Source organism: Podarcis melisellensis, assembly GCF_964234715.1.
Source record: "Podarcis melisellensis genome assembly, chromosome: 17".
NCBI lineage: Eukaryota > Metazoa > Chordata > Lepidosauria > Squamata > Lacertidae > Podarcis > Podarcis melisellensis.
The window spans coordinates 11,098,065-11,124,714 of NC_138534.1; the positions used below are offsets into that span (position 1 = coordinate 11,098,065).

At 45.1% G+C, this 26,650-nt stretch overlaps 2 protein-coding genes across 3 annotated transcripts in view; both read left to right on the forward strand.

The window, feature by feature from the left end:
- Positions 1–601: 601 nt before the first annotated feature.
- Positions 602–12,785, forward strand: LOC309360180 (protein HIDE1). Its single transcript, XM_081894819.1, has 8 exons — positions 602–867; positions 4,494–4,817; positions 6,965–7,018; positions 7,271–7,363; positions 9,942–9,966; positions 10,622–10,665; positions 11,953–11,990; positions 12,289–12,785. Exons 1-8 carry the CDS (start codon positions 819–821, stop codon positions 12,409–12,411), a joined length of 750 nt encoding a protein of 249 aa, XP_081750945.1. The 5' UTR covers positions 602–818; the 3' UTR covers positions 12,412–12,785.
- A 4,878-nt stretch (positions 12,786–17,663) lies between these two features.
- CARM1 (coactivator associated arginine methyltransferase 1) overlaps positions 17,664–26,650 on the forward strand; it is a 41,973-nt gene continuing 32,986 nt past the window's right edge. The window contains exon 1 of one of the 2 annotated variants that reach the window (XM_081894304.1): positions 17,664–17,991. In XM_081894304.1, coding sequence (XP_081750430.1) covers positions 17,838–17,991 — 154 coding nt within the window. In that variant the 5' untranslated portion in view covers positions 17,664–17,837. The remainder of the gene's footprint in view (positions 17,992–26,650) is intronic. The other variant, XM_081894303.1, reaches the window with a different exon arrangement.

A 26,650-nucleotide genomic window follows, 5' to 3' on the forward strand; every position in this document is an offset into this window, starting at 1 on the left:
CTTTATTGTCCAAGGGAGCCAGCGTACAGCTGCCAGGTCATGTGGCCAGTATGACTAAGCCGCTTCTGCCAAACCAGAGCAGTGCATGGAAACGCTGTTTACCTTCCTGCCAGAGCGGTACCTATTTATCTACTTGAACTGGCATGCTTTTGAACTGCTAGGTTGGCAGGAGCTGGGACTGAACAACGGCAGCTCACCCTGTCACGGGGATTCGAACTGCCAATCTTCTGATCGGGAAGTCCTAGGCTCTGTGGTTTAATCCACACAAATATTCATAAATGCACACATATCTAAATATATAAGCCATGTGTCTGAAATAGTACAGGAGAGCAATCCTGAAGTAATTTTGACTCTCCCAATGACCTGAAATATTCCTCTGCAGTAAGGGAGGCAAATAGGGAAAGCCTTCCCATTGTCTTTTGGCTTACAAATCCTGTCATTAATGCCACATGGGAGGTATGGTTGCGTATTCTAAACAGTGCTGGATCTCTGCCCATGGCACCCTGTTTCATTGTCATAGGGAGCACTCTGGGTTCTGCAGGGCTAGACAGGACAATAGGGAAGCTCTTACAGTAGTTACAAAGCAACCAGTGATTGTTCATTTGTTATGGCAATGGATTTGAGAGGGAAACAATAAAGTCATATTCGCAACAGGAAGTTGAAAGGTCTTGTAACTTTGGACAGATTGCAATTTCCTCCTTAGGTGGCGAAACTCCACATTAAGCAAATTGTCTTCTCTTTTTTTGTTCTTTCACATCTTGCAAGGAATTTGCAATGAACAGTTGGCTTTTTCCATCTCTGTTTACAAAAGATACAAAATGCTGCACAAAACCATGGATCTGAAAATTCTCTTTCTTCTGCTAGCTGGTATGTTTTCTGCTATTTTTTAACGCCTTCTTTTGTGCAAGGACTTTCTGACGGCTACCCCAAAGGGAGAGGGGAAAAAATGAAGGGAGGGAAAACTAACCAGGTGTTAGTTTGTACGGTAGGCAACTTACTGTCAATGTTACACTGAGATGTTGACTTTTCGAGTAGGTTTTGGCCTTACTAAACCATTGGATGGGATTCTAAGAAGACCTGTTACAAAGAGGAGGGCTGAAGGTGAGGAAATATTATTTGTTGTTAAACAGCCTGCAATGCTCAATTAAAAATAAAAAAAAAGATTAGAAGAGGGAACGAGGCTTTGCGAAAACGCGGGTAATCACAATTGTGGCCTATATAACAAATTCATATCTGACAAGGAAAGCGGTCATAAATAAACAAAGCAGGCTGGAATTTTTGATAGGGTTCTATAATATTCAGTTTGGGATAGTGCCCTGTTGCACACTTTCAGGAAATTTTGTAAGGTGTGTGTGCAAGAGCACAAAACCAAACATCACCATCTCTATCATGTTTCATATGATTCTTGTTCATATATTACAGCTGATTCCTGTTTATATAATTTTGATGATAATTTTGATGATGATGTTTTGCCCAAGCATTAATGCAAAACATCAGTACTTTTTCTTTAATTGTTAAAAAGCTTTCTAAATAACTAAAGCATTTTATAAATATTAAAAAGCCTTAGGGAAGGCTTTTCCCTAAGGCCAAAATTTGGATAGGTTCTTAAAATGACGTTAGAAGCACAAGAAGGGCAAAGTAGGTTCACTGCTCATTTCAGAAGCTGAGAAGCTTGCAAGCATAGTGTGAATTTTGCTCTGCGGCATTCGCAACGTAAGGGGAAGAAATATGAATTGGCCTCCAGGGGCCCAACAACATCATATGTAGCCAATTTTGTGGCAGAGCTGAACGGATTCTGCTGTGCAGTTACATTATAGAATGGTTAGAATCATATACCGGTAATTGTAGAATTGGAAGGGACCCTAAAGGTAAAGGGACCCCTGACCGTTAGGTCCAGTCGCGGACGACTCTGGGGTTGCGGCACTCATCTCACTTTACTAGCCGAGGGAGCTAGCGTACAGCTTCCAGGTCATGTGGCCAGCATGACTAAGCTGCTTCTGGCAAACCAGAGCAGCGCACAGAAACGCCGTTTACCTTCCCACTGGAGCGGTACCTATTTATCTACTTGCATTTTGACGTGCTTTCGAACTACAGTGGTACCTCGGATTAAGTACTTAATTCGTTCCGGAGGTCCGTTCTTAATCTGAAACTGTTCTTAACCTGAAGCACCACTTTAGCTAATGGGGCCTCCTGCTGCCACTGCACAATTTCTGTTCTCATCCTGAATCAGAGTTTTTAAGCTGAAGCACTGTTTCTGGGTTAGCGGAGTCTGTAACCTGAAGCGTATGTAACCTGAGGTACCACTGTACTAGGTTGGCAGGAGCAGGGACCGAGCAACAGGAGCTCATCCCATCATGGGGATTAGAACCACCAACCTTCTGATCGGCAAGTCCTAGGCTCTGTGGGTCATCTATTCCAACCCCCTGTAATGCAGGAATCTCAGCTAAAGCATCCCTGACAGATGGCCATCCAAACTGTCCTTAAAAACCTCCAATGAAGGAGAGCCCACCACCTTCCACTGTCGAACAGCTCTTACCGCCAGAAAGTTCTTCCTGATGTTTGATCAGAATCTCCTTTCTTGTGACTTGAAGCCATTGGTTCCAGTCTTACCATCTGGAGTAGGAGAAAACAAGCTAGCTCGATCCTCCACGTGACAGCCCTTGAAGATGGCTGTCCTCTTTTCTCTCAGTCTTCTCTTATCCAGGCTAAACATACCCACTCCCTCAACCGTTTCTCATAAGGCTTGGTTTCCAGGCCCTTCATCATCTTGGTTGCCCTCCTCTGCACACATTCCAGCATGACAATATCCTGCTTAAATTGTGGTGGCCGGAACTGGACGCAGGACTCCAGGTGGGGTCTATTGGTTTGCTGTACTGCTTCTTTAACTTGAAGACCTGAGCAGAAAAGGAGGGCAAGAACAGGCCCCTCTGATGTAGTAACTGTTGGAAAGGGGAAGTTACAGCATTCAGAGCAAAGGGTAGAAGAAAGGCTTGAGTGGCAGGCAGTTCCAAACATTTATATTTTATTGAAAATTTCCAGTGGACAGATAAAGTGAAAGAATTTGAACAAGAAGGGAAAAGAAAGAGGTTTGTATCGATACATGAATGTTGGGTTTTCTGAGCTTGGAAGCAGGGTGACAACAGAAGCTTGACAGGAAAAATATTGGGGCAGGGTGTTTTGATCATTATGTTATGTCCTCTTAAAAGGCTGGTTATTCCACAGTAAATGCCCAAGGTGGAAACAGCCTTAACTAGACCAGTGTTTCCCAACCGGTGTTCCGCGGCACACGTTGCCTGGTGTGCCGTGGGAGGGAGGCGGGCGAGTCGGGCGGCGAGAGGCGGGGCGGCGGCGGCGAGCACACGCGGGGCGGCGAGCGAGTTCCCTCCCACATCCCATCGCCGCTCGCTTCGGCCGGCCTACTGGGCTGTCGCAGGCGGAAGGCCTGCGCATGCGCGAGGTTTTCGCGCCTTCGGGGTTCCCTTCACGTCTTCCTCTTCCCGGGTCCTTGAGAGCGCGGGAAGCGGCAGCGCGAGACCGGCGTTGAGACAAAAACGCAAAGTTCCCCTTTTGCCACGTCGTCTCACAGTTTGGAAGATAGCAGCTCTCCAAATTAATAGTCCTCTATGAATAGGCGGGGCCTGAGCGTTCCACCAATTTAGGCCTCCTGCCGGGATGTGATATGGCTCCACCTTCCTCAAGGTGGTTCTGCTTTTAAATATTTTCCACCCTGTCACCATGAGGACTAGCGACTTCTTTTCGTAAAATATAAAATCGCTGCTCCTTGCTCTCGTGAGACTGTGTGTTTTAATTCGCAAAGGGTGTTCCGTGTACATTTGTGCGAGCTGTGCTGTAAAAAAAAGGGGTCTGTATCCGTTTGTCAGTGGCAATTGGATGGCCGGATACTGCAGTGATGGAAAAGTTTTTGAAAAGAAAAGAACTGGACTCTGAACAAAATTTGGAATTATAAAATTCCAAAATTCCAAAATTATAAAATACTATCTTTGTGTTTATTTGATTCCTATTAAAGAGAGTTACTTTATATATAGTCAATATAGGCACAGAGTTAATTTTTTAAACATTTTCTAATGGGGGTGTGCCTCGAGATTTTTTTCATGAAACAAGTGTGCCTTTGCCCAAAAAAGGTTGGGAAACACTGAACTAGACAGCCAGTCTGAGAGCACCCAAAGAACACCCCACCCACCCAGTCTAAGAACACCAGCTCTGAATTTTCTGGAAATTTGACCATAATACTTATGCCTGTTTTTTTTTTAATGATTTGAGAGCTCACAAAAACAGATTAAGACAAGGTGGACATCTATACCACATCTGCTGTAGGAAAGGCTAGCATTGCTTCAGCAGATTCCTACTCGTACAATCACTTGGCTGTGCCTTTTGAAAGTACCACCTCGTTACTGATGAAACTGCATTATTATTATTATCATTATTATTATTATTATTATTGAAACCTCACTCTTTCCATTGTGCTGTTTCAGGCTCTTTGGTGGCTTCCAGCCTTCTTCCCTCTCCACTTATTTTTCTGGATGTGCTTTCCGAGACACTCAATGAAGGAGACTCCATTAAGATTGCTTGTTTGGCACCCAGGCAGTACAAGGATGCCTTGTTTTATTTGTTCAAGGTGAGCCACGGGGAGCCGCTGCAGGTTGTGCATGCCGCAGAAGCACAGCACCAAGTTATTTTCCTTCTGGAGAATATCACTCACAGTGATGGAGGGCAGTACAAGTGCCAGTTTGGCGTCTACAATGGAAGTGCGTTGAAACCGTCTGAGTTTAGCAACCTCCTTGAGATTACAGTGGAAGGTGAGTGCTACCAAAGCTAGATGAGCTCGTTTTGGGGGATTGGTTGCACCCGCACTGCTTGCAGGCCATGACCAGCATCATACCCCATTGTAGAGGCTACACCAGAGCTTTTCAAACTGTGTGTCGTGACACGTTAGAGTGTCAGCTGCAGTGTTTAGCTGTGTTGTGTGAATGCTTCCTGTGCTCCTCCCGGGGCTGGAAAGGGGTTAGTTTAACCTCCGGTTTGCTAGGAAAACTGAATGATGCATGTCTAAAACGTATCATCGGCATGAAAAGGTTGGAAAGCCCTGATCTACAGAGTATGGTGAGAGTCTTGACTTTTGGATTCTAGGGCAGAGGTTCCCAAACTTTTCCCCGCTCTGGGTCACACTTTTAAAATAAAAATTTGCTCGCGTCACAACAAATATATATATGAATGAAATACACCGGGGGGGGGGGACAATTCCTAACACAGAACACAAGTAAAATAATTAAAAATATGTTCCAGCGGTGTCCAAACTTTTTTCAAATAGGGCCAGATTTGATGAAGTGATGGGCCGTGAGGGCCGACCAAAGTTGTGCTTTTAGGATTGAAGTTGTTCAGGCCGGATTGAACCAAACAACCCCCAAAACAGACTTTGGACATGCCTGGATACTATAATGCACTGAAATGTTAAAATGCTTCTTTGATTATCCTTGAATCTTCCCCACCACACTTGCCATCCTCTTCTGCCACGTCAGTGTTGCGTGCCACAACCTTGGAGAACCATTCCTTAAGGGAAAAGGTTGGGAATATGTTCACAGAATCACAGACTCATGGAGTTGGAAGGGACCATAAGTGTCATCTAGTCCAACCCCCTGCAATGCAGGAATCTTTCACTCATGGCCTCAAAACCATGACCCAGAGATTAAGAGTCTCATGCCCTACCAACTGAGCTATACCTTGGTAGGGATATCCCTTGCCCTGGCAGGGTTTTCACAATATTGGTCAGGGCCTGCAATTAGCACCTGACAAACTTGGAAACCTATTGGAGCACTAAAAAGGACCACCACTGATTCATTTCCTAAGCCCTCCTCTTAAAAACATACAAACCCTGGCCTGGTATTCTTAGAAGTGCTGGGCAGTCTAAATAGTATGCAGAGTATCATGATTTCTCTCCCTGGAAGGTGATGGGACAGAAAGGAAACACAAACAAGCCGTAAAGAAAGATTAAATTGATCTATGAAACCCAGTGAGCTTTGTGGCTGAATGGGTCCTAGATCAACACTTTAACCGTTGCACCATAACAGTGTATGTATAAATTTTGTGTAAATTTTAATTGGTAGTGCAGGTCCAGGGTGGAGTGACTTTGGGGAAGGGCAGGAAAACACAACCTGGAGACATTCTGTCAAGCTCTGCCCACTGGTGTGACTCACAAGCAGTGGAATATCAATCAATACCCATGTCAGGAACATGGCTTACCAGAGCGCAGGGGAAGAGTCAGGCTCAGAAATTGAGCTAAGTGAGAGAGAGACAGACTGTGCAGATGAGAGCTGGCTGACAGAGCCGAGAAGGGGCAGTTTGACTCCCGCTTCCAGAAGAAGACACTGTTAGCTCTCAAGAAGCGGGAGAGTTAGGAGGCAGCCAGAGTGTTGCTAGGCAATCAGCAGATAAGCAAAGGACTGAGAGTGTATCAAGTGAAAGTCAAGTGAAAGATTAGATCAGAAGACAACAGAAGGGCAAGAGGGGAAGGACGGGAGTTTGGCATCCTTCCTGCTGTGGGAGGGGCAAAGATTCAGACTGACCAACTATCATCAATGTGAGCAGGCGAGAAGCCATGCTCTGGATGTGTGTTTTTTGTAAATAAACATACATAAAACTGCCAGAGACTCATTACTTCTTATCAGGGCTTGCTTGCCTGCCTGAGATCATTGTAATCCATGTCTGAAAAAAAGCCAGAATATGTAGAAGCTGATGTACCAAATGTGCCCACAGAAAAACTGGATCTTTTAATTATCTTGAAGCACCCATTTTTCTGTTCCTGGAGACCATGTTTGGCTCTTGTAGGGGTGGAGAGATGACTGATTTTAGCAAACCACTTTTTCTTTTACATTTATACATTCCTCTCAAAAAGGAAAAACTGCCTGGTCATCTCTTCTTCTTTTTTCTTTTTTTTTTTTTGTTTCAGCATCCAGCTTGACCACTTTCCCTCCAACAGCTCAGCCGAGATCTGATTCAAAAGGTAGGCGCTAAAGGGAAGATAAGCAGTGAGTGTTTGGGAAACATGTCAGAGGGCTGCTAGGGAAATGTTTGGGGAAAGATGCAAGGCAGTGCTGCCAAAAGGCCTTTTGGAGCTTACCTGGGGCAGGATAGGCGAGAGAAAGAGGACAAATACACACACACACACTGATCCACACTCCAGAAAAGTAGATTTGTATTTTCTTGCTTTGTTCTCTTGCATTAACTGTAGCTGACTTGCTGCCTCCATTTCCAGGTCCATTCTGGGTTCTCCCCGTTGTCCTGAGTGTAGTTGGAGTACTGCTCCTGGCTGTGATCCTGCTGGTGGCCGCAGTTGCATTGAGACGCTGTATGTGGAATTCAGAAAATGAATATGTCTAATCTTCTTGTTTAAGGGCACTGGCCAATAAGGATGATGCCTAGCCTAGGTTGGAAACCTCTAGGACTTTTTTACAGACCCTGTTTCACTTTGTGGCCTCTTGGTATATTACTTGACAACAAAGATTTTGCCCAAACAGTCCCTAACCGTGAGTGCACGATATGCGACAGTGATGGAAAACTGGATGAGGGGGTTATACTACTAGACAAGCTTTAGCTGTAAAATATCTGAAAGATTTATATTCTCTCTGCTCTGAAAGGTAATTACTTTCTTAAATGGAGAATCCAGATGACATCATTATCAGCCCATTGCAGACCAATGTTTTTCTTTAGTAATATACAATATGAGCAGGAACAGCACTATTATGGCATTCTAGGGCTACTGTGTCTTTAATTAGAAGTTTCCTCCTTGTAACCTCTGTAGTTAGTTCCTTCCCATTCACTGTGAGATTCGCCTTGAATTAATCAGTTACCGTACTGTTTTTATGCAGAGAGGCAGAATATTTTAATTACTGGTTTCCTCTTTGCAGCCAAATAAATAACTCCTTTTTTAAAAAACACTGTTTCATCTAATTGCAACTGTGTGTTTAAAACGAAAATGAATATTAGTATCATCCTCCTCATCCCTTGCTTCCTGTAATATCTCTCCTGATTAAAAGCTTGCCACAAGATTGTGACATTTTGGTTGGTCCTAATAAAGATATAATCCAACTATAAATTTCTGAGGTTTTTTTCTTATGGACCAACACTGCTACCATGTCTGTGTATGTGTGTAGAATATGTGAATACTTATTTTTGCATCTTTTTTTTATTTATTGTGTATTTTCCCCATATTTGTTTCAATTAAAAACAAATTTCAATTACAAAAAACTTTAGCTGCAGAGAGGAGACCAGTAATTAGCCCCCACTCCAGCAGCAAACAGGAACTGACTAAGGAACAATTTAGCTGAATGGGGCTAATATAGGGACAGAAGACGCAAAGAGGAAGCTTCTAGTTAAAGGGAAAACTGAAGAGGACCTTTGCTGAATGGGACTTACTTCTGAGTAAATATTATAGCAGTGTTCTGGCCATGGGGCTAAGCATTACTAAATAATAAAGTTATATTATTAATTGCCATGTAGAAACACAATTTTAAAGCCACTTCCAGCTGATTATGGAAAGCAATGCCTCATAAATGCTAAAGGGTCCTATGGTGTTGCAGGAAACACTAGGTACAGTTTCTTACTAGTGGTGGTGGTCAGTGAACATGGCAGACTAGGTCAGTCCCCCAAATGTTCCTGGTAAATTAGAGTATTTAAGTCTTAAAGACTGGTGCCTCCTTCCCAAAGCCTGGGTAGCTTCTACCTTGCTTAGGGAGGGAGGCATGATGCTCCAGACAGGGTCCAAGAGCCCTCCTGTCATCTTCCCACAGCCTGACTGATTTTGGGAAGGAGGCAGGAGGTCTTCAGCCTCCTGTCAGAGGCGTGGCTCCTCCTTCCCAAAGCCCAGAAAGATGCTCACGTGTGTGACATTTCTTCACCCCCCCTTGCCCTTGCAAGCTGGTGTTTGAGGCCCTATCTGTTCTCCTATGAAAAATTTCACCACACGCCACCTCTGAGTAGTTTCACCTTAGTATTCACATTGCTGACACAGTTCCGGTTCATAGCTGTCAACATTTTCCTTTTTTTAAGGGGAATTTCCTTATTCCGAATAGGATTCCTCGCAAGAAAAGAGAAATGTTGACAGCTACGTATCTGGTTAGTTAATCCTTGTCAAGGTAAAAATGCCCCCATCCCCACACCTTGCCATTTCCACATCAGGCCAGTGTGTGAAGTGGATTGCCAAAACGTGTGCAGATGGCAGGGAAGCGTGGCTGCTGCACGCATCAACAATCCCTCTCGTTGGGTGCATGCTCTTGAAACTCCTGGATCTCTGTTAGGAATAAGGCCTAGAGCTGGCTATGAAGTGGCCCGCAAGGACAGAGCAATGTATGCCCAGGTATCTGCAGGGCGGTAAGAGAAGCCATTGTTATGCATGGGGGTAAAAGGCAGGAAGTTTATAACTCCTAGAGGGTCACAAGCTGGGTGACGTATGCCATAAGTAGGGCATGCATCTCCACCCCCACCGTCCAGCTGAGGTCCAGCTCTGAGGGCCTTCTGACGGTTCCCTCACTGCAAGAAGCGGAGTTAGAGGGAACCAGGCAGAGGGCCTTTGGGGTGGTTGCACCCACTCTGTGGAATGCCCTCTCAGCTGATGTCAAACAGATAAACAGCTAGGTGATTTTTAAAAGACATCTGAAGGCAGCCCTGTTCAGGGAAGTTTTTAGTGTGTGATGTTGTATTGTGCTTTTACTAATTTTTGTTTGGAGCTGGCCAGAGTGGCTGGGACAACCCAGTCAGATGGGGGGGGCATATAAAGTTGTTGTTGTTGTTGTTGTTGTTGTTGTTGTTGTTGTTGTTGTTAAAATTGCAGCCCTCAACTGGACACAAGCAGTAGGGACTTTGTACCTAATGACACGACTGCATTTCCTTTTCTGATACTTCCCTCTTGTTTCTCCCCATTTTACTAGTTAAAGAGAGAAGAAAGAAGCAAAGGTGAGAGGAGCTCACCCCCATTTATGCAGTTTCAAAAAACTTTGGTCGAGGTGAAATATTTCCGATGTGTCCTGAAAGTCGGGGGGTGCAGCGGGGCAGACCTGTGCCTGGCTAGAGTATGGAGTTATCTGGGCAGAGGCAGAGAGTAGCTTTTCCCCTTGTGGATGTTTCTCCTGAGGGGCTTGCTTTGAAGAAAGTTTTCCCCAGCTAAGGGGTGACGATCAAAGAATTGTAGAGTTGGAAGGAATATGCATCTGTCCAGGGATTGAACCTGCAACCTTGGCATTATCAGCACCACGCTCTAACCAACTGAGCTATCCAGGCACAATAGAAAAGCAACACAGAACACAAAGGGGTTATATTAGATGCTTGTCCTAGAAAGGGTGAAGGGCGAACAAGCAGCCTTGCTTATAGCAATCACCACACTCCATGCAGCAGAGGGCAGAGCTTGCCCGAGTTGAAATCCACTTGTCTATACAACAGACCCAGGAAACGGGGTCTTGTCCTTGTGCCTGAAAGCATAAATCAAACCTGATAAATTAGGATAAATTAGCCTGGCGGTAAACTAATGTAGGCAGCTTTCTTTGGGAGAGCTAACAAGTACTGCAGAATTGCAAAATATTCCCGTTAGTTATATATTTTTTTATTTGCTTAGGGTACTGGACTCCTGCTGGACAGAAACAAGCTACCCCGCCACAGGTATGTTAAATGTAAGTGCCAAGGACGTGTGACTGCACATTTTCCGTGGCTGCTTCTGTTTGCATTTGTGTATCAGAGGCAGGTGAAGCATCAGCCGAGAGAGATCAGTGGTCACAAATACCACCTGAATGCTGAGCTTGGGACAAGACCCAGCAATGGGGTCAAGGATATCGGTTGCGCTCTTATCCCTGAGCAGGGCTCTGCAACTTTATATTCATTGGCACGCAAAAGAGAGGAGCCCATTCACTTCGCATCACAACCCAGATTTTGCAAGTGATGGTTTGCTTATCATTGGCAACGTATTATTTACATCAGGAACTGAAGAAATACAGGTGAAAAATGAGTCTGGCCCAGTTAAAAGCAGACAAAGCCAGGAACAGAGGAGGAAAGGACTACTGCTCATGTTAGTGGCCCAATGCCCAGAAAAAAGAAAGCTTTGCCTTAGCAAAACAAGTTCTCTCCAGCCCAAAGCCATACTCTACAAACAGGGGGAGATGCAGGCATATTACATACTGTGTTCCATTCCTATTATTGGCATCTCTAGACTACTGTAGGGACGCGGATGGTGCTGTGGGTTAAACCACAGAGCCTAGGACTTGCTGATCAGAAGGTCGGCGGTTCGAATCCCCGCGACGGGGTGAGCTCCCGTTGCTCTGTCCCTGCTCCTGCCAACCTAGCAGTTCGAAAGCACATCAAAGTGCAAGTAGATAAATAGGTACCGCTCCTGCGGGAAGGTAAACGCCATTTCCGTGCGCTGCTCTGGTTCGCCAGAAGCGGCTTAGTCATGCTGGCCACATGACCCAGAAGCTGTACACCGGCTCCCTCGGCCAATAAAGTGGGATGAGCGCCGCAACCCCAGAGTCAGTCATGACTGGACCTAATGGTCAGGGGTCCCTTTACCTTTAGACTACTGTAAGAGAAACCTTGTTCCTATGTTATGTTACTGTGCTGACAGTGGAAAGGTCCAGAGAGAAGGGAGGGACATAAAGTAAAGTAGCAGAATAACTTTTTAATTCATTTGTATTTAATGCTTTCCACCCCCTTTCCTTTTTTTTTCCACTGAAAAAACAAAGATTACACCCATCAGTTCAATGAAAAAGAATTAGAGTTGGTGTTGATAATCTTACCACTACATATCATAACTTCCTTGATTCTGTGCGATCCCACATGATCAATGAAAAGAAGATATTACAAGTGTTGTTTGGTTGCTTTTAGATGTTATGACATTTGCGTAACTAAAGTTTATTCAATTATCAAGTAACCTTGTTCACGCTGCTTCTTCCGCAGAGACATCCTTTGATAACTCCATGTACACTATTACAATGGTAAGTTGTTAACACGGGAGCCAGAAGTTGGAGTCTAGTTGCTTTTAGGAATTGAGATCAGAGAGTTCTGTAGGCTATTCTAAAGCAGTCTCTCCATTGCTAGGAATAACCCTAAGGCAGTCACAAAAAGAGCTGGGTAGCAAGGATATATGTTATGGCATCCAAAGTATCATGAGAGAGAGAAATTTAATGGTGATTTGGCTGTTATGTAGAGCTCATCCCCATGGTTTAGCTCTTCCCATTCTAGTCTTTTTTGTCTCCTTAATTTATCTCCATCTTGGCATTTTTATCTCGCAAGAAAACGGACCAGGAAACTATAGAGAACAACGGTGCTTGGATCTCGTCAGCTACAACTACAAGACTTTCATCCCGCTGCTCTGTGGAAAAGCCAGATTTTTGTACTTTTAGAGGATCAGAATGACCTTTCACTTGATCACACGGCTCAGGATCTCTCTGATAATCTTCCTCCCTGACATCCATAACCTGCAAGTTGTTCCTCTCAGATCATCAACAGAAACAGAGTTCATCGAGCGTTTTTGGCCAGAGTCTCCTGGTCCCTGCCATCACAAAGTTCCATCTTCACCTTTCTAAGTTCTCTTCCACTGCCAATCACACATTCGGAACTTGGGTCATGTGGAGGTGGGGAAGATGTTGCCGATTCCATCCATTTCTGGAATTCCTGATTTGGGAAAAGTAGGAAGAATAAGGATGAACTTTGAGAGTTCTTCAGCTCTGGGACTGTGCAAGACTGGAAGGAAATGAATAAAAACTGGGTGACTTAACCTTCAAAAATAATGCCATTGCCTTCACATTTGCATGTTTGAGACAAAAAGAACAGTTTTTGTTTTTGTTTTTATTCTGCTGAAAACAGCAGCATTTGTATCGCATATCCTCAGACTTTCTTTAAGTGCCTGCAACCAAGTGTTTTCCTTTGCCTTCCAAAAACACTGGGAAATTGAGAATAACATTCCAGGATCAAAAGCAATAGTGCATTCTGGGGGCACCTTAAAGACTAATGAACATATCTGTTGTGGCATAAGCTCTTGCTGAGAAGAAACTGGTATCTGCAGTGGCTTGCATAATATTTTCCAACTATTCCTTTGCCAGGCAAACTTGTCCATCAGGCAGGCTGCTCTTTTGGTCCAGCTAAGATGGTTACTACTGATCCTTCACTTGCATACATGTAAATTAGTCAGTTGCCTTCCCTCAACACGCAACAACATGAACAACGCTGTGGGGTGGGGTGACTGCAGGGTGGGGTATGCTCTGGATTTGGGTGAGAAAACGTTGGAGAGTATGCTTCCCCCTACTGCCAATCTGCTGCCATGCCCTGTTGCAGCCTTTCTCAACCTTGGGTCCCCAGACATTGTTGGACTACAACTCCCATCCTCCCTAGTCCTGGTAGCTAGGGATGATGGGAGTTGTAGTCTCTCAGCCCCTGGGGACCCAAGGCCACCCTGCTGCACCCTGCACACAGGAAATGCCAGCAGTGGCTAAGGAACTCTGGGGACAAATTTGTGGAAGGTGTGGCTATCAGTTGCTCCTGCCAACCTAGCAGCTTGAAAGCACGCCAGTGCAAGTAGATAAATAGGTACTGCTGTGGTGGGAAGATAAACGGCGTTTCCATGCACTCTGGTTTCCGTCACGGTGTCCCGTTGCACCAGAAGTGGTTTAGTCATGCTGGCCACATGACCCAGAAAGCTGTCTGTGGACAAACGCCGGCTCCCTCGGCCTGAAAGCGAGATGAGCACCGCAAAACCCATAGTCGCCTTTGACTGGACTTAACCGTCCAGGGGTCCTTTACCTTTTTACCTTTCACCAGCCGCCACTGCAGTGTTCTACTTCCACTATCGGAGGCAGCCCACCTCTGAATGCTAGTTGCTGCCAATTGTAGTTGGAGAGAGTACTCTTGTGAGCAGATTTGGCTTGCAGGATTCCTGTATGCACCTGGTTGGCCACTGTGAAAAGAGTTCTGGGCTAGATGGGCCTTTGGCTTAATTCAGCTGGCCTCTTATATACTGCCCAAGGCCCCTCTGGGAGGAAGGGTGGGATATTAAATAAATAAATGCAAATGTTCTCAGACAGCACGCACTTCTTGAGAGAGTCACATGGAGAAGCATACACACCTAACTGCAAAAAATTTTCAGGATGCAGCTCAACATTGCAGCATCCTAAAGCAAAATCTGGGCTCCACAAAATCTGGGCTGCAGGGACCATGGAGATTCCTCTCTTTCCCAGTTTGCAGTCTGCAGCATCCAGTTTTGAATCCAGATAGAAGGTGCCATTCTTTTGGAGTGTTTCTGGATTTAAAATTCTGTTTGTTTGCCTTGCTAGGAAGTGAGCGAGGTCTAGGACATCTGATGCCAAGAACGGGGGCTCTGGGCTCTGGTGAGAACAGCAGCGGTGACCCTGCGTTCTTCAGCTGTGCTTCTCCTTCCTCTGCATCTTAGATTCCCTTTCCAGCATAAAACCTACTTTTTTAACCTGTATGGGGGTAGAAGATGGACCAAGCAGCTTGGCAGATGTATTTGGCTTCAGCATAATCTCTTGAAACCGTACACAAACATCCCAAAAAGCACACAAACATCCCAAAAAGAAAGTGGAACTCATCTGTGTGTCAGACTGAGCCTTTCTATTTAAGCAGCTATGTTTGAGGAAAGTCTACTGACCACTGCAAGGAATGTACCAGCTCATTAAGGAGTGACTATGGTGTTATAATGGGATGTGAGTGGCGCTGTGGTCTAAACCACTAAGCCTAGGGCTTGCTGATCAAAAGGTTCAAATCCCCACAACGGGGTGAGCTCTGTCCCAGTTCCTGCCAACCTAGCAGTTTGAAAGCACGCCAAAAAGTGCAAGTAGATAAATAGATACCACTCTGGCGGGAAGGTAAACGGCGTTTCCGTGCGCTGCTCTGGTTTTGCCAGAAGCGGCTTAGTCATGCTGGCCACATGACCCAGAAAAACTGTCTGCGGAGCGGACAAACGCCACAACCCCAGCGTCGTTCGCAACTGGACTTAACTGTCAGGGGTCCCTTTACATTTTTATGGTGTTATAAGTTGGTATTTCAGGATGTGGGTGGCGCTGTGGTCTAAACCACTGAGCCTTTTGGGCTTGCTGATTGGAAGGTCGGCGGTTCAAATCCCTGTGACGGGGTGAGCTCCCATTGCTCTGTCCCAGGTCCTGCCAACCTAGCAGTTCGAAAGCACGCGGGTGCAAGTAGATAAACAGGTACCACTTTGGTGGGAAGGTAAACAGCGTTTCTGTGCTGGTTTCCGTCACGGTGTCCCATTGCAGCAGAAGTGGTTCAGTCATGCTGGCCACATGACCCGGAAAGCTGTCTGTGGACAAACACCGGCTCCCTCGGCCTGAAAACGAGATGAGTGCCGCAACCCCATAGTCGCCTTTGACGGGACTTAACCATCCAGGGGTCCTTTACCTTTACCATTTACCTACAAGCTGGCTTTCAGGGCTCATGGTGCAAGGAGGAATTATCTTGAAATTCAGCCTAAGCGAGGTCCACGAATGGAGACAGATACCAAGAATGATGCTGGTCAGTTAATTTGCACAGATAAATGGGCTCAGTCCCCTTTTACTTGTTATTTCCTTTATTTTTACCCTGCCCTTCCTCCAAAGAACTCAGAGTGGCATGCATACTGCTTCCCCTCTCACAACAGCCTTGTGAGGCAGGTTAGGCTGAGAGATAACTGACTTGGTCAGGGTTGCCCTGAGAGTTTTATTGCAGTTGGGATTTGAACCATGAGTCCCTGTCTCACATTCTAAATCTACAGATTTCCCCGCTCTGGCGCTGCAAACTATGATGCAACAGGAAGTGAGTTTAATGGAGAATGACCAATATTTCTCAACACTGGGCAATTCAGACTTCAACCTCCCTGGTCTCAGAACAGCTGCTGCTCTCAGTTCTCTGCTGCTATTTCCAGAACTGCTCTCCTCCACACAATGTAACTTTATTTCTGCTCACACCATACTCGGTTCCTTTGTCCTGCTACAAACATCTCCTTGAAGCTTTGGTGGCCACGTCAACCACTTTGCAGAATGAAGCTGCGCAGGGACTGTACCACTTCAGTGGGGGATTTGTATGTTTGTGAGCACTTCCTTGAAGGGGCAAGGAGGAGGGGACTCATTGCATACAGGCAAAGCAGCATGTCAGAAGGGGTTGGTTTTAGCTTCCTGGCAACACTGTTTTTAAATTTTGATTGTCCCACCCCTCCTTCCAGAGGGAAAAGCTCCCCTGTTGCCTCTGTGTTCTGTTAAGCTTCTTGGGGGGGGGGGGGGAGTGTGGACCTTGTCAGTCAGTAAGTAAATACATACATACCGTATTTTTCGCTCTATAAGACGCACCAGACCACAAGACGCACCTAGTTTTTGGAGGATGAAAACAAGAAAAAAAATATTCTGAATCTCAGAAGCCAGAACAACAAGAGGGATCGCTGCGCAGTGAAAGCAGCAATCCCTCTTGCCGTTCTGGCTTCTGGGATAGCTGCACAGCCTGCATTCGCTCCATAAGATGCACACACATTTCCCCTTACTTTTTAGGAGGGAAAAAGTGAGTCTTATAGAGCAAAAGATACGGTACATACATACTTACATAAATAACATCTTTGTCTATCTTTTTTGTTGAACTTTATTATTGTTATTATAGAGTGCATAGAATAATTACATTAAGAAAACCAAAACGCAAAGCGGTCCCTTGCGCATCTGCCTTATATGGCCTCTGAACTCGGAGGTCCCATTACAGTCGATGACAAGACTTCCCAAAAGAACTTGTTTAGGGAAGTTTTTATTGTTTAATGTGTCATTGTGTTTGTAATATTCTGTTGGGAGCCGCCTAGAGTGGCTGTGGCAACCCAGCCAGAAGTGCGGCATGTAAAGAAGAAAATATTATTCTTATTCTTCATTATTATTATTATTATTATTCAATCCCCTGGCTGCTGCCACCACTTCTTTATGGCAGTGCAGTTTATTTGAAAAGCACTGTAAGGGAAAGAAACCTCTTCTGCGCTCCTACTTGCTTGACTAGTTTTTTATATTTATATATGATTTTAATTTTATTAATGATTAAAAGGTTTTTTATGATAGTTGTTTTCTTTTCTATGTTTTTTGCTGTTCCCATTTTATCTACAAGCTGCCTTGAGTCCCTGTCAGGGAAAAGGGGGAGGGGATAAATCAACAACAACTGCAGACAAAACAAAACAAAAATGTTCCTTCCAGTAGCACCTTAAAGACCAACTAAGTTAGTTGGTCTTTAAGGTGCTACTGGAAGGAACATTTTTGTTTTGTTTTGACTATGGCAGACCAACACGGCTACCTATCTGTAAACAACTACAGAGTTTGCCATTTCAATGAATACCCACTCTGCTTTTGCTCCGCACATACAGGAAATAATAATAATAATAATAATAATAATAATAATAATAATAATAGGTACTAGTTTGCCCATGAATTGCAATGCATGCCAACTGCAGCCTTGCCCCGTACAATGCAGGAATTTGCCGCCGCGCTTGGGATCCAGAAATGCATGCACGATCGCTTCGGCCCTTTAACCTCGCATCTTTTCCTTTCGCCCGCTTTTCCCCTCGGGCGCTGTCTCTGCTGTCGGCCGGCAGGGGTCGCCCTCCTCCGCCCTTCCTCTCTCCCCCGTCCGCCCCCTGGCTCCTTCGCGGCGAGCTCCTTCCACCGCCGCCCGCACGGGGCGCTGTCCCACTCACTGAGCGGCAACGCTCAGGAGGCGCGGCTTCCGGCCTCTCCTCCTGCTGCTGCGCCTCCTCCTCGGCGCCCCTCACAGCAGCAGCAGCAGCGGCGGCCGCGGGTCGGGCCTGGGATGCCAAGATGGCGTCGGCGGCGTCGGTGTCGGTCTTCCCCGGCGTGCGGCTCCTGACCATCGGCGACGCCAACGGCGAGATCCAGCGGCACCAGGAGCAGCAGGCGCTCCGCCTCGAGGCCCGCACCGGGCCCGACGCCGCCTGCCTCGCCCTCTATAGCCGTGAGTGGAGGCGAGAGACGGGGCAGGTGGCCGGGCGGAGGGAAGGGGCCTGCTCGGGCTGAGGGACGGGGGGATGAATGGCTGGCTGGCTGGCTGGGGCGCGGAAGGGCCGGCGCCGGTTCCTCTGGGCATGTGGAGAGTGCCGCACCTCCGCCACGCTTCCAGGGCCGGGGGCCGGCACTTCGGTCCCCCCGGAATGGCGCCGCCTCACTCTTCCTCCAAGTCTCCCCGTACCGAGGAGGAAGGCGGTCAGGGAAGAGGTGCCTCAGGAACGGGGTTGGGATGAAATGCCGACATGGGGATCCTGCCGCCCGAGGCAGTCGCCTTGCCTCGTGGGTGAGCCGGCCCTGCATCCCAGGGACAGTTTGCATGTTTTGTGCCACGATGGGCATGTGCTGAGGTGCCGGGCAGTGCTTTTTCCTGGGGGGGACGCAGGGGTATGCATACCCCTAAACATTTTGTGAATCTTTGTACTTTTGTCCCTTTACTATATTAATTTAGCAGGGTTTGAACTATAAAATGGTGATTTCCTTGAGTCAAAATGAGAGTACAGTGGTACCTCGGGTTAAGTACTTAATTCATTCCGGAGGTCTGTACTTAACAAGAAACTGTTCTTAACCTGAAGCACCACTTTAGTTAATGGGGCCTCCCGCTGCCGATTTCTGTTCTCATCCTGAAGCAAAGTTCTTAACCCGAGGTATTATTTCTGGGTTAGTGGAGTCTGTAACCTGAAGCGTATGTAACCTGAAGCGTATGTAACCCAAGGTACCACTGTACCTGTAAACATTTTTTAGGGGAAAAAAGCACTGGTGCTGGGCCAGGCAGACAGGCTTGAATTGTCCCAATACATCAGGGGTTATCCTTATGTTCTTAAGATGGGGCAGGCAGGCATCGTCCTTTGAAGGAATGGGCCGGGGTGACCGCTCATTATTCTTGCCATCCGTTGCATTTGTCCTGCCTTTCCTCCAGAGAGCTCAAGACAGAATACAGAAATTCTGCTCCTCCACATTTTATGCTCACAACAACCCTGCGAGGTGGGTTGTTAGGTTGAGAGGCAGCGGTTGGCCCAAGGTCACCCATTGAATTTTGTGGCCAAGTGGGGACAGTGGTAATCTGCCTGGTCTGTGCTGAGTGGCTGTCTCTGCTTCTTGCTCTTAAACACAAGCTGACTGGTTTCTTGGAATACTTCACCTGTTGGATGACTAGTTCTGTGTTGCCTTGAAAGGCTTTCATAGTCTTATGGCAAACTTTCAAGGAGTCCAGTTGGTTCTTCAAAAAGAGTTGCAGATGTGTGTCCAGCATCTGAAGTACCTTAACTAAAGTAGTAGAAGTTGATTCCCCCCTCCCCCAAGCCATCTCTCAAATTATCACATCAATAGCTGATTTCAAAAAAATTTTTTTTTGGGGGGGGGAACATAGTGGTTAAAGCTGAATGTGAAATGTCTGTTGTGATTTTAGAAGACAAAAAAGTAAATGGGTTGAAAGGCCAGGTAAGTAAAGATTTTAAAAGATTTTTTTCGGTCAGTACATGAGATTAAAACTGGAATAGGGCATTTTAAAATTCGGCTAATGTGGAGAAGATTCTTAAGTTTATTTTTGGCCTGGAAGCCAAACAGGTACAAAATCTGACAGGTTTTTTTTTGAAACTGGGTTAAGAGGTTGTTTTGAGTATCAGAAGAAAGAACTGTCAAATCAGTCATCAAACTATAGAAGGATATGTAATGAGGTTCATTTGTCCTGGGTACAAATGGCATTTTAAGAGTGTTTTCATATACTGGTGCAATGGCTACTCAGAAGTATTTACACCATTGTAATAACAATACTTAGTGACTGTATAGTACTTTAAAGTTTCTGTTCATTATCTTAGTAATCCAGTTCAGTAAAATAGACCAGTTTTATCATCCCAGGCTGGGGTTGTCAAAGGTTGCCTAATGGGCTTATGTCTGCATAAGATCTGAATTGGATCTTCCTAGTTCGCAGCTCCCAGTTTAAGCTACTCTGCAACACCACTGGCAGATTCCGCTGCAGTTGTGACACCCTAATGCTGTGCTTTGTGTATGTTTAGTTAGCTAGGTCCTTCAAAAGGACCTGCTAATGTGTACAGGATTGTAGTTCCAGGTTCCCAAGTAACAATGCAATGCTGAACCAAGTCTACTCAGAAGTAAGTACTATCCAATTCAGCGGGGCTTCTAGGTAAGTGGAGTTAAGATTGCAGCCCAAGTCAGTCATACGTAGCAGAGTAGTGCAAGCGGCTTTTAGCTTCTGGGACAGAAACACTTCCATCAAGTGCATCATTCTCTGAATGATTGGTGGAAAGGATTCCTAGTATTAGGAAGAAAATGGGAATGTGCAATGAAACTGGAATAAGTTAAAGGTAAAGGGACCCCTGACCATTAGGTCCAGTCGTGGCCGACTCTGGGGTTGCGGCGCTCATCTCGCTTTAGTGGCCGAGGGAGCCGGCGTACAGCTTCCGGGTCATGTGGCCAGCATGATTAAGCCACTTCTGGTGAACCAGAGCAGCACACGGAAACATCGTTTACCTTCCCGCCAGCGCGGTACCTATTTATCTACTTGCACTTTGACGTACTTTTGAACTGCTAGGTGGGCAGGAGCAGGGACCGAGCAACGGGAGCTCACCCCGTCGCAGGGATTTGAACCACAGACTTTCTGATCAGCAAGTCCTAGGCTCTGTGGTTTAACCCACAGCGCCACCCGCATCCCAGGGTGTGGTTCAAAAGGGGACCAAATTGTTACCATGGAAGTTATCCAAAGATGCTGTCATTCTAAAGGCTTTTAATGTTCTCACATCAATGAAGGAAGGAGCAGACTGCAGCCAATGGGTGTGCATATATTGACAACAGAATCAGCCTTGAATTGGGCGCCCTAGTAAAGTGTCTGCATTTAGACCTGCAGAGAACATAGTCACTTACTAGGTTTAGCCAGTAAGTGCCTCACAGAGTGGACTGTGTGTGCTTTTAGCTGTCATTCTTGCTTGATGATGATGCCTCTTACGGAGACAACTGCAGGAAGACTTGAAAGACTTGAAGCTTTGGAAAGAAGCCCCTGACTTTATTAGAATGAAAGCACTGCAATCCTGTGTGTTGCAACACAATGCATCATGACTCCTCAGTAGGGTGACTACAACTCAGTGCTGGGCTTGACAGGTTCAGAATATTTTGTATACATGATCTCTAATCCTTTCTAGCTTGCATACCAAGTGAGCTCTTGGTGTTCCGGGCCTGCAATAGCAGGGTCAGGGGATACAGCTGCAGTAGAACTGACCACTCTGTTGCCCAACAGGCACCCTGTTCAGGCTTAGTTGGTCTGACAAGTGATGTGGAAATTTTGGTAAACTTCAGCATACATGATGACTCTTTAGTGCTGGCTTAGGAGTTTATGGCCTCCATGACAATCGACCTGTTAACTGGTTGAAATTGAAACAAAAGTCCCCATGAAGCTGGCCACATACTTCTCTTGTGTAGCAGGGAACAGCAAGAAACCACCAAGCTAATGCACGAGACAGGTTTCTCTAGGGAAGGTTGCGGGACTCAGGAGTGCAAATGCTGCCAAGTGAATAGGTTTTTGTCTTTCAAAAGGCCTGCTTTCTTTTTTGCTTGACTCTGGAAGATTCACTTCTTGCAAGGCTGTCCAACAAGGCGAGACCCAACAATGGGTGGGCATTTTTCTAATGCTTTTATTTTTCTGTAGAAAAATGATTGCTCCATAAGGTCATTAGTAACAATGAATGAATGCAATTGCAAATACAATATTAGGCAAGCATGGCAGTTTCAGTTTTTAGATTTACTTATTAATTGCAAGTAAAATAAATTGCAATAAATAGGTTGCTGTCTGGGGTATCATAAAACTTTCTTTTGCAACTTACCCAAATTGGCATAGGGAAGTTACCCTAGATTGAATAGGGTTTCCCCCTCTTGAAAACTTACACCACTGATAAAACTCATCAGCCAAACACACAAAATTGCTTTTTCAGTAGATTATTCTCACCATCTTGAAGGAATTGTATAATTCTGACAAATCCAGTGTGGTGGTTGAGAATCTATAACTTCCCTTAGGTGTTCATCAGCTTTACTGAATTGCTGCTAGTTTCGGTCAAATATGAGGAAAATATTTTGACATCTGCTTTCATGCACTAGTGTAACAAACTCTTTGGTAGATGTGAATTTGCAGAGCAATTGTTTGTTGCTTTTGTTTAAAACATTTGAGAACTCAACATGGGTCCTCCTTAATCCTCTCTTTAGGCTACACATAGGTCTTTCCAGCTGTCTTCTGAAACCTTTTCAGCTTCTCAAAATCCAGTTTGAAGGGAATCTAAAACTCCAGAGAAGGTTGTTGTTATTATTATTAATTAAATTTGTATACTGGTTGGTATATCTACTACCAGCACTGAGCAGTGTGACATTTTAGAAGCAACTGGCTCAAGGGGTTCAGCCTAAAACAGAAGTGATTTCTGCTATGGGGGGGTGCTTTCTCTTGCAAGTGCCACTGCCTTGATCCCTGTTTTTGACCCCTTAACTAGGCATTTTTAGTGCCTACATTGTATTGGACACAAGCCTCACAATACTTTACTTCAAATAACTCTGAGATTTGGTGTTGTCTTCTAACAGGAGAGAGCACAAAGAAATAAGATAATGCGCTAGACTCTAGTGCTTGGCTTTAGTATGATGAAACACACTGTGCAATCTGCAGCCTCCATTACCAGTATTTTCTTTTTAATAATATAGCTTTACTGATTTTTTTCTGTGAAGTATGCAAACAAATGCAAAACAAACAGCAACAGTCATTTTGCTGTTTGGTGCATTTGCGCGCTTGGTGTCCACCAGCAAATTCTGGTATCACATAAAAAAGAAAAGAGTTTGATATTATCCCTCCAGACCTATTACCAGCATTCTTGAAAGTATACCTTGTATACTTTCCCCATCTCACCTCTTGTAGAAGTTAGTTGCTAGCTGACATTTAGATACACCTTGCAAACCTCAGACTGGACTTTTGGTAACTTAGTGAATAGATACAAGTTATTTCTTTTCCTCAACAAGAAGATCTCCAGAATGGCTGCAGTCAAATATTAAAAAACACACATTAAAATATGTAAAAGAATAAAAGATGACAAAAATCTGAATTACATCAACAACTCAAGAAAATATAAAAAACTGGAAAGAGCATGGAATATAAACCTTCGAACCATGTCACAAAAGTGAATTCTTTAAGCTTTGCTGCTGCTCCAGGTTACCAGGAGACAAAACTTCACTTCTCAAGCAGCAGCTTTCAGAACATTCTTCTAGAGCAGTGGTTCCCATTTGGGTTACACGGACCCGTTGGGTCTGCAGACCACTAATTGGGAACCACCCTTCTAGGGTAAGTGACCTGATGCTTGGGCCTGTAGTTTCTCAGGTTTAATCTGTTGTGAAGGAAACCTTCATGTTAAAAGCCAAGAAAGACCTCCGTCCATAGTGTATTGGTGGGCATGTGGGCAAACTACTAACCCCACATCTTGAGAAAGGGATACTATAGCTTGTTTATCAAGCAACAGTTTTCGCTATGTTGTCGTCCTATGCTTTCTCTTGTGACTTTGATTTCAAGGGATGCTCAGCAGATGATTTGAAGGGAAATTGACAGCTCTTTCTTTCCAGGTTTCTTTCTAAGCCCTAACAAGTTTCTTGTTTTCCTTCTACCGCTTACTTTTTTCTTTTTCTTTTTTTCTAATTACCAAATGGAAAAATACTAGGTGAACTATTGGATCTTCTTTAAATGGTATTTCCTACTAAATTATGGCTTCTATTCAAAATAATGCTGTAAAACAGGGGTTCCCAATGTCTCTTTTCTCAGGGCCACTCTGCTGACGGTAGTTCAGGGACTAGAAGTATATATTTTATACACAAACTGATCCCCTTACAGATGTGCTAAGCACAAACATAATACGTTGGCATCACCTAGTAGAAAGGGCTTGACAGGGATTGGGCACCTACGACCCATCACAGCCATGACAACTGCATGCAAAATCTAAAAGAGATGCCACTGTCCCGACTGCCACCCAAAACATGTAAACAGAGGCTCTTACTTGTAAGTAAGTGACCCTTATTCAGGCAAGTAACAGGGCTCGTGATAATAGTGAAGTGTGGCGCCCCTCTCATACCTTGAAAACATTTCCCTTATGAGTGAAATACTGGGTCAGCTTCTTACAATACCTTGATTAAAATATGGTAAGGCCAGCCAGGACTGAAAAAATTGCTTTGGAATCTCAGTCCGGTCAGCCATATTTCCTTGGTTGTTTGGGGTTGAATGAAAGTGACAGCTGATTGATTTGACACATCCTTTCTGGTTGGATGGGGCAAAGTTAGGAATGTGAGAGCTGGCCAGAGGTCTATTTAACATGTTCCTGGTAGTTTCAGAAAAGAAAGGAATGGTGTTTAGTAGTGCAATCTGATCACTGGAAAGTTTCTTCTAATGCCTGACAGTTATCAGGCAAAGTTTCCAGTTGCTAACAAAATACGTTACGACCGTATGCAGATGATAGTCCTGCTTCACTATTTAAGCTAAGTGCTACTTGGAAATCCAGCAGCACTCAGATCCTTAGTATCCATTGATCATATAGCTGAGGGAGCGTTTGTATAACTAAGGTGTGACCATATTTTTAGTATTCTGTTAGCTGAGCTTTCTATTAGTGAATAATAAGCTATTTAAATTTCACAGAAATTTATATTTTTTCATTCATCTCCCAGAGAGTTTCAAAAAAATGAAGGTGCAGCCCTGAATTTCTCTTTCAGCAATATGGTAGTTGAATACTACAATATGCATGCAAGATGATGAGAACTTCACATACGATTGCTTTCAAACATAAACTGGAACTCAGATTTGTTAGTTTTCTGATATATAGAGGGAGGGGGATTTCTGCCTTCATGATTTCAACATGCATTTTCCACCTGATTTTTCTGAAATTTTGAACTTTTCTATCCCTCACCCAAGAGATACTCTATGTAAATTTTACACTGAGAAGACAGATTGTATCAGTTTTACAAAAAAAGTAAAGATAGCGAGTCCTCCAGTAGAAATTCAGCACAGCAGGCAAGCAAGTGTAATAGAAACCCTGGCAGACACCCAGCAGGTACTCCCTTCCAAATAACTTGCCACATATGTAGCTAATGAACTTCAACTAGACCGGGACATAAGGTTGCTTGATTGTTCCTTGTGAACGTTATTGGTTTGGAGTTTAGCTCTAAATGACTGGGTAGACATTAGACTAATGTGTGTTCCCTGCCCGTGCACTATTTAGTATTTAAGAATTACAGCAATGACTCCTGTACAATTTTAATGCTTCTGCAGATTTTAGCTAAATTCTGTTGTTCTTTACTGGGACTGTTTAAGTAATGTTATGCATTATAAAGGCCCACTGTTGCCTAGCACAACTAAGGACTTAACCAGTTCTTCAGAGGAGAAGGGAATTTTAGGGACTGTATACCTCTTACACATTTGCATCTTATGTAGCTGGGTTGTAGAACTTGTGTATGTGTCGCTGTAGTATACAAAGTTGGAGAATGCAGACCCGGAAGAGCTAGAGAGCTAGTGTAGTGTAGAGTCCAGACTGGACTGTGAAGATGGGAGACCTTGTGCAAATCTTGTTTCCGTCATGGGTTGCAAGGTAAAACATGTGAAATCCTTTGATTCCGCCAAAGCATCATATAAATGCTAAGTATTGGTGAGGATGTTGTTTCTGCTAAAGAGAGGATATACATGGATATTAGAGGGAAACAGAAAAGATTGGTGCCTACCCTGAGCACACTCTGCTTGGTATTGGGTCTTGGCCTAAAGGCTAAAAAACAATGCCTGCTCTGAGCCCACAAACCTGAAGTATTATGTGTTTATATTTGTTAGCCAAGTAAATGGAGCAATAGCCAGAATCCAGCTCAGCTTGTAGTGGTGGAGCCAAACCTGGGAAGAAATCAAGTACCGTATTTTTTGCCCCATAGGACGCACTATTTTCCCTCCAAAAATGAAGGGGAAATGTGTGTGCATCCTATGGGGCGAATGCAGGCTTTCGCTGAAGCCTGGAGAGCGAGAGGCTTCAGGAAGCTATCTGCAAGCGGGAGTCTCCGCGGGCTCACAAGGCTTGTGGGCAGAAGCCTGCAGCGCCGGTGAGTGTTCGCAAGCCTTGCGCGCCCGGCGGGAGGTTTGGGGCGGCAGCCTGCCGCCCGAAGCACGTGCAGCCCTCCGGAGGGCTCCCCGTGCTTCGGGCGAGTGTCCGCAAGCCTTGCGTGCCTGGCGGGAGGTCCCGCCGGGCGCGCGAGGCCTGGGGCGGCAGCCTGCAGCCTGCAGCCCGAAGCATGCAGAGCCCTCCGGAGGGTGCCCTGTGCTTCGGGCAGGTGTGCGCAAGGCTTGGGGTGGCTGGCGGGGAAATAATTTTTTTTATTCATTCCCCCCCCCCCAAATGAGATGCGTCCTATGGGCCAGAGCGCCCTATAGGATGAAAAATACGGTACCTTATCCACTATTCAGTTATAGAATGAGATAGAAATGTAATAGTTAAGGTGCTTCATGTCATTTCATTTCACTTTGGTCCCAACTTCTGTGGCCTACTATCTGGGCTCTGGATATTGCTTCCTTTACTTGGCTAACACATTAAACTCATATGTCTGAAGATGTTCAG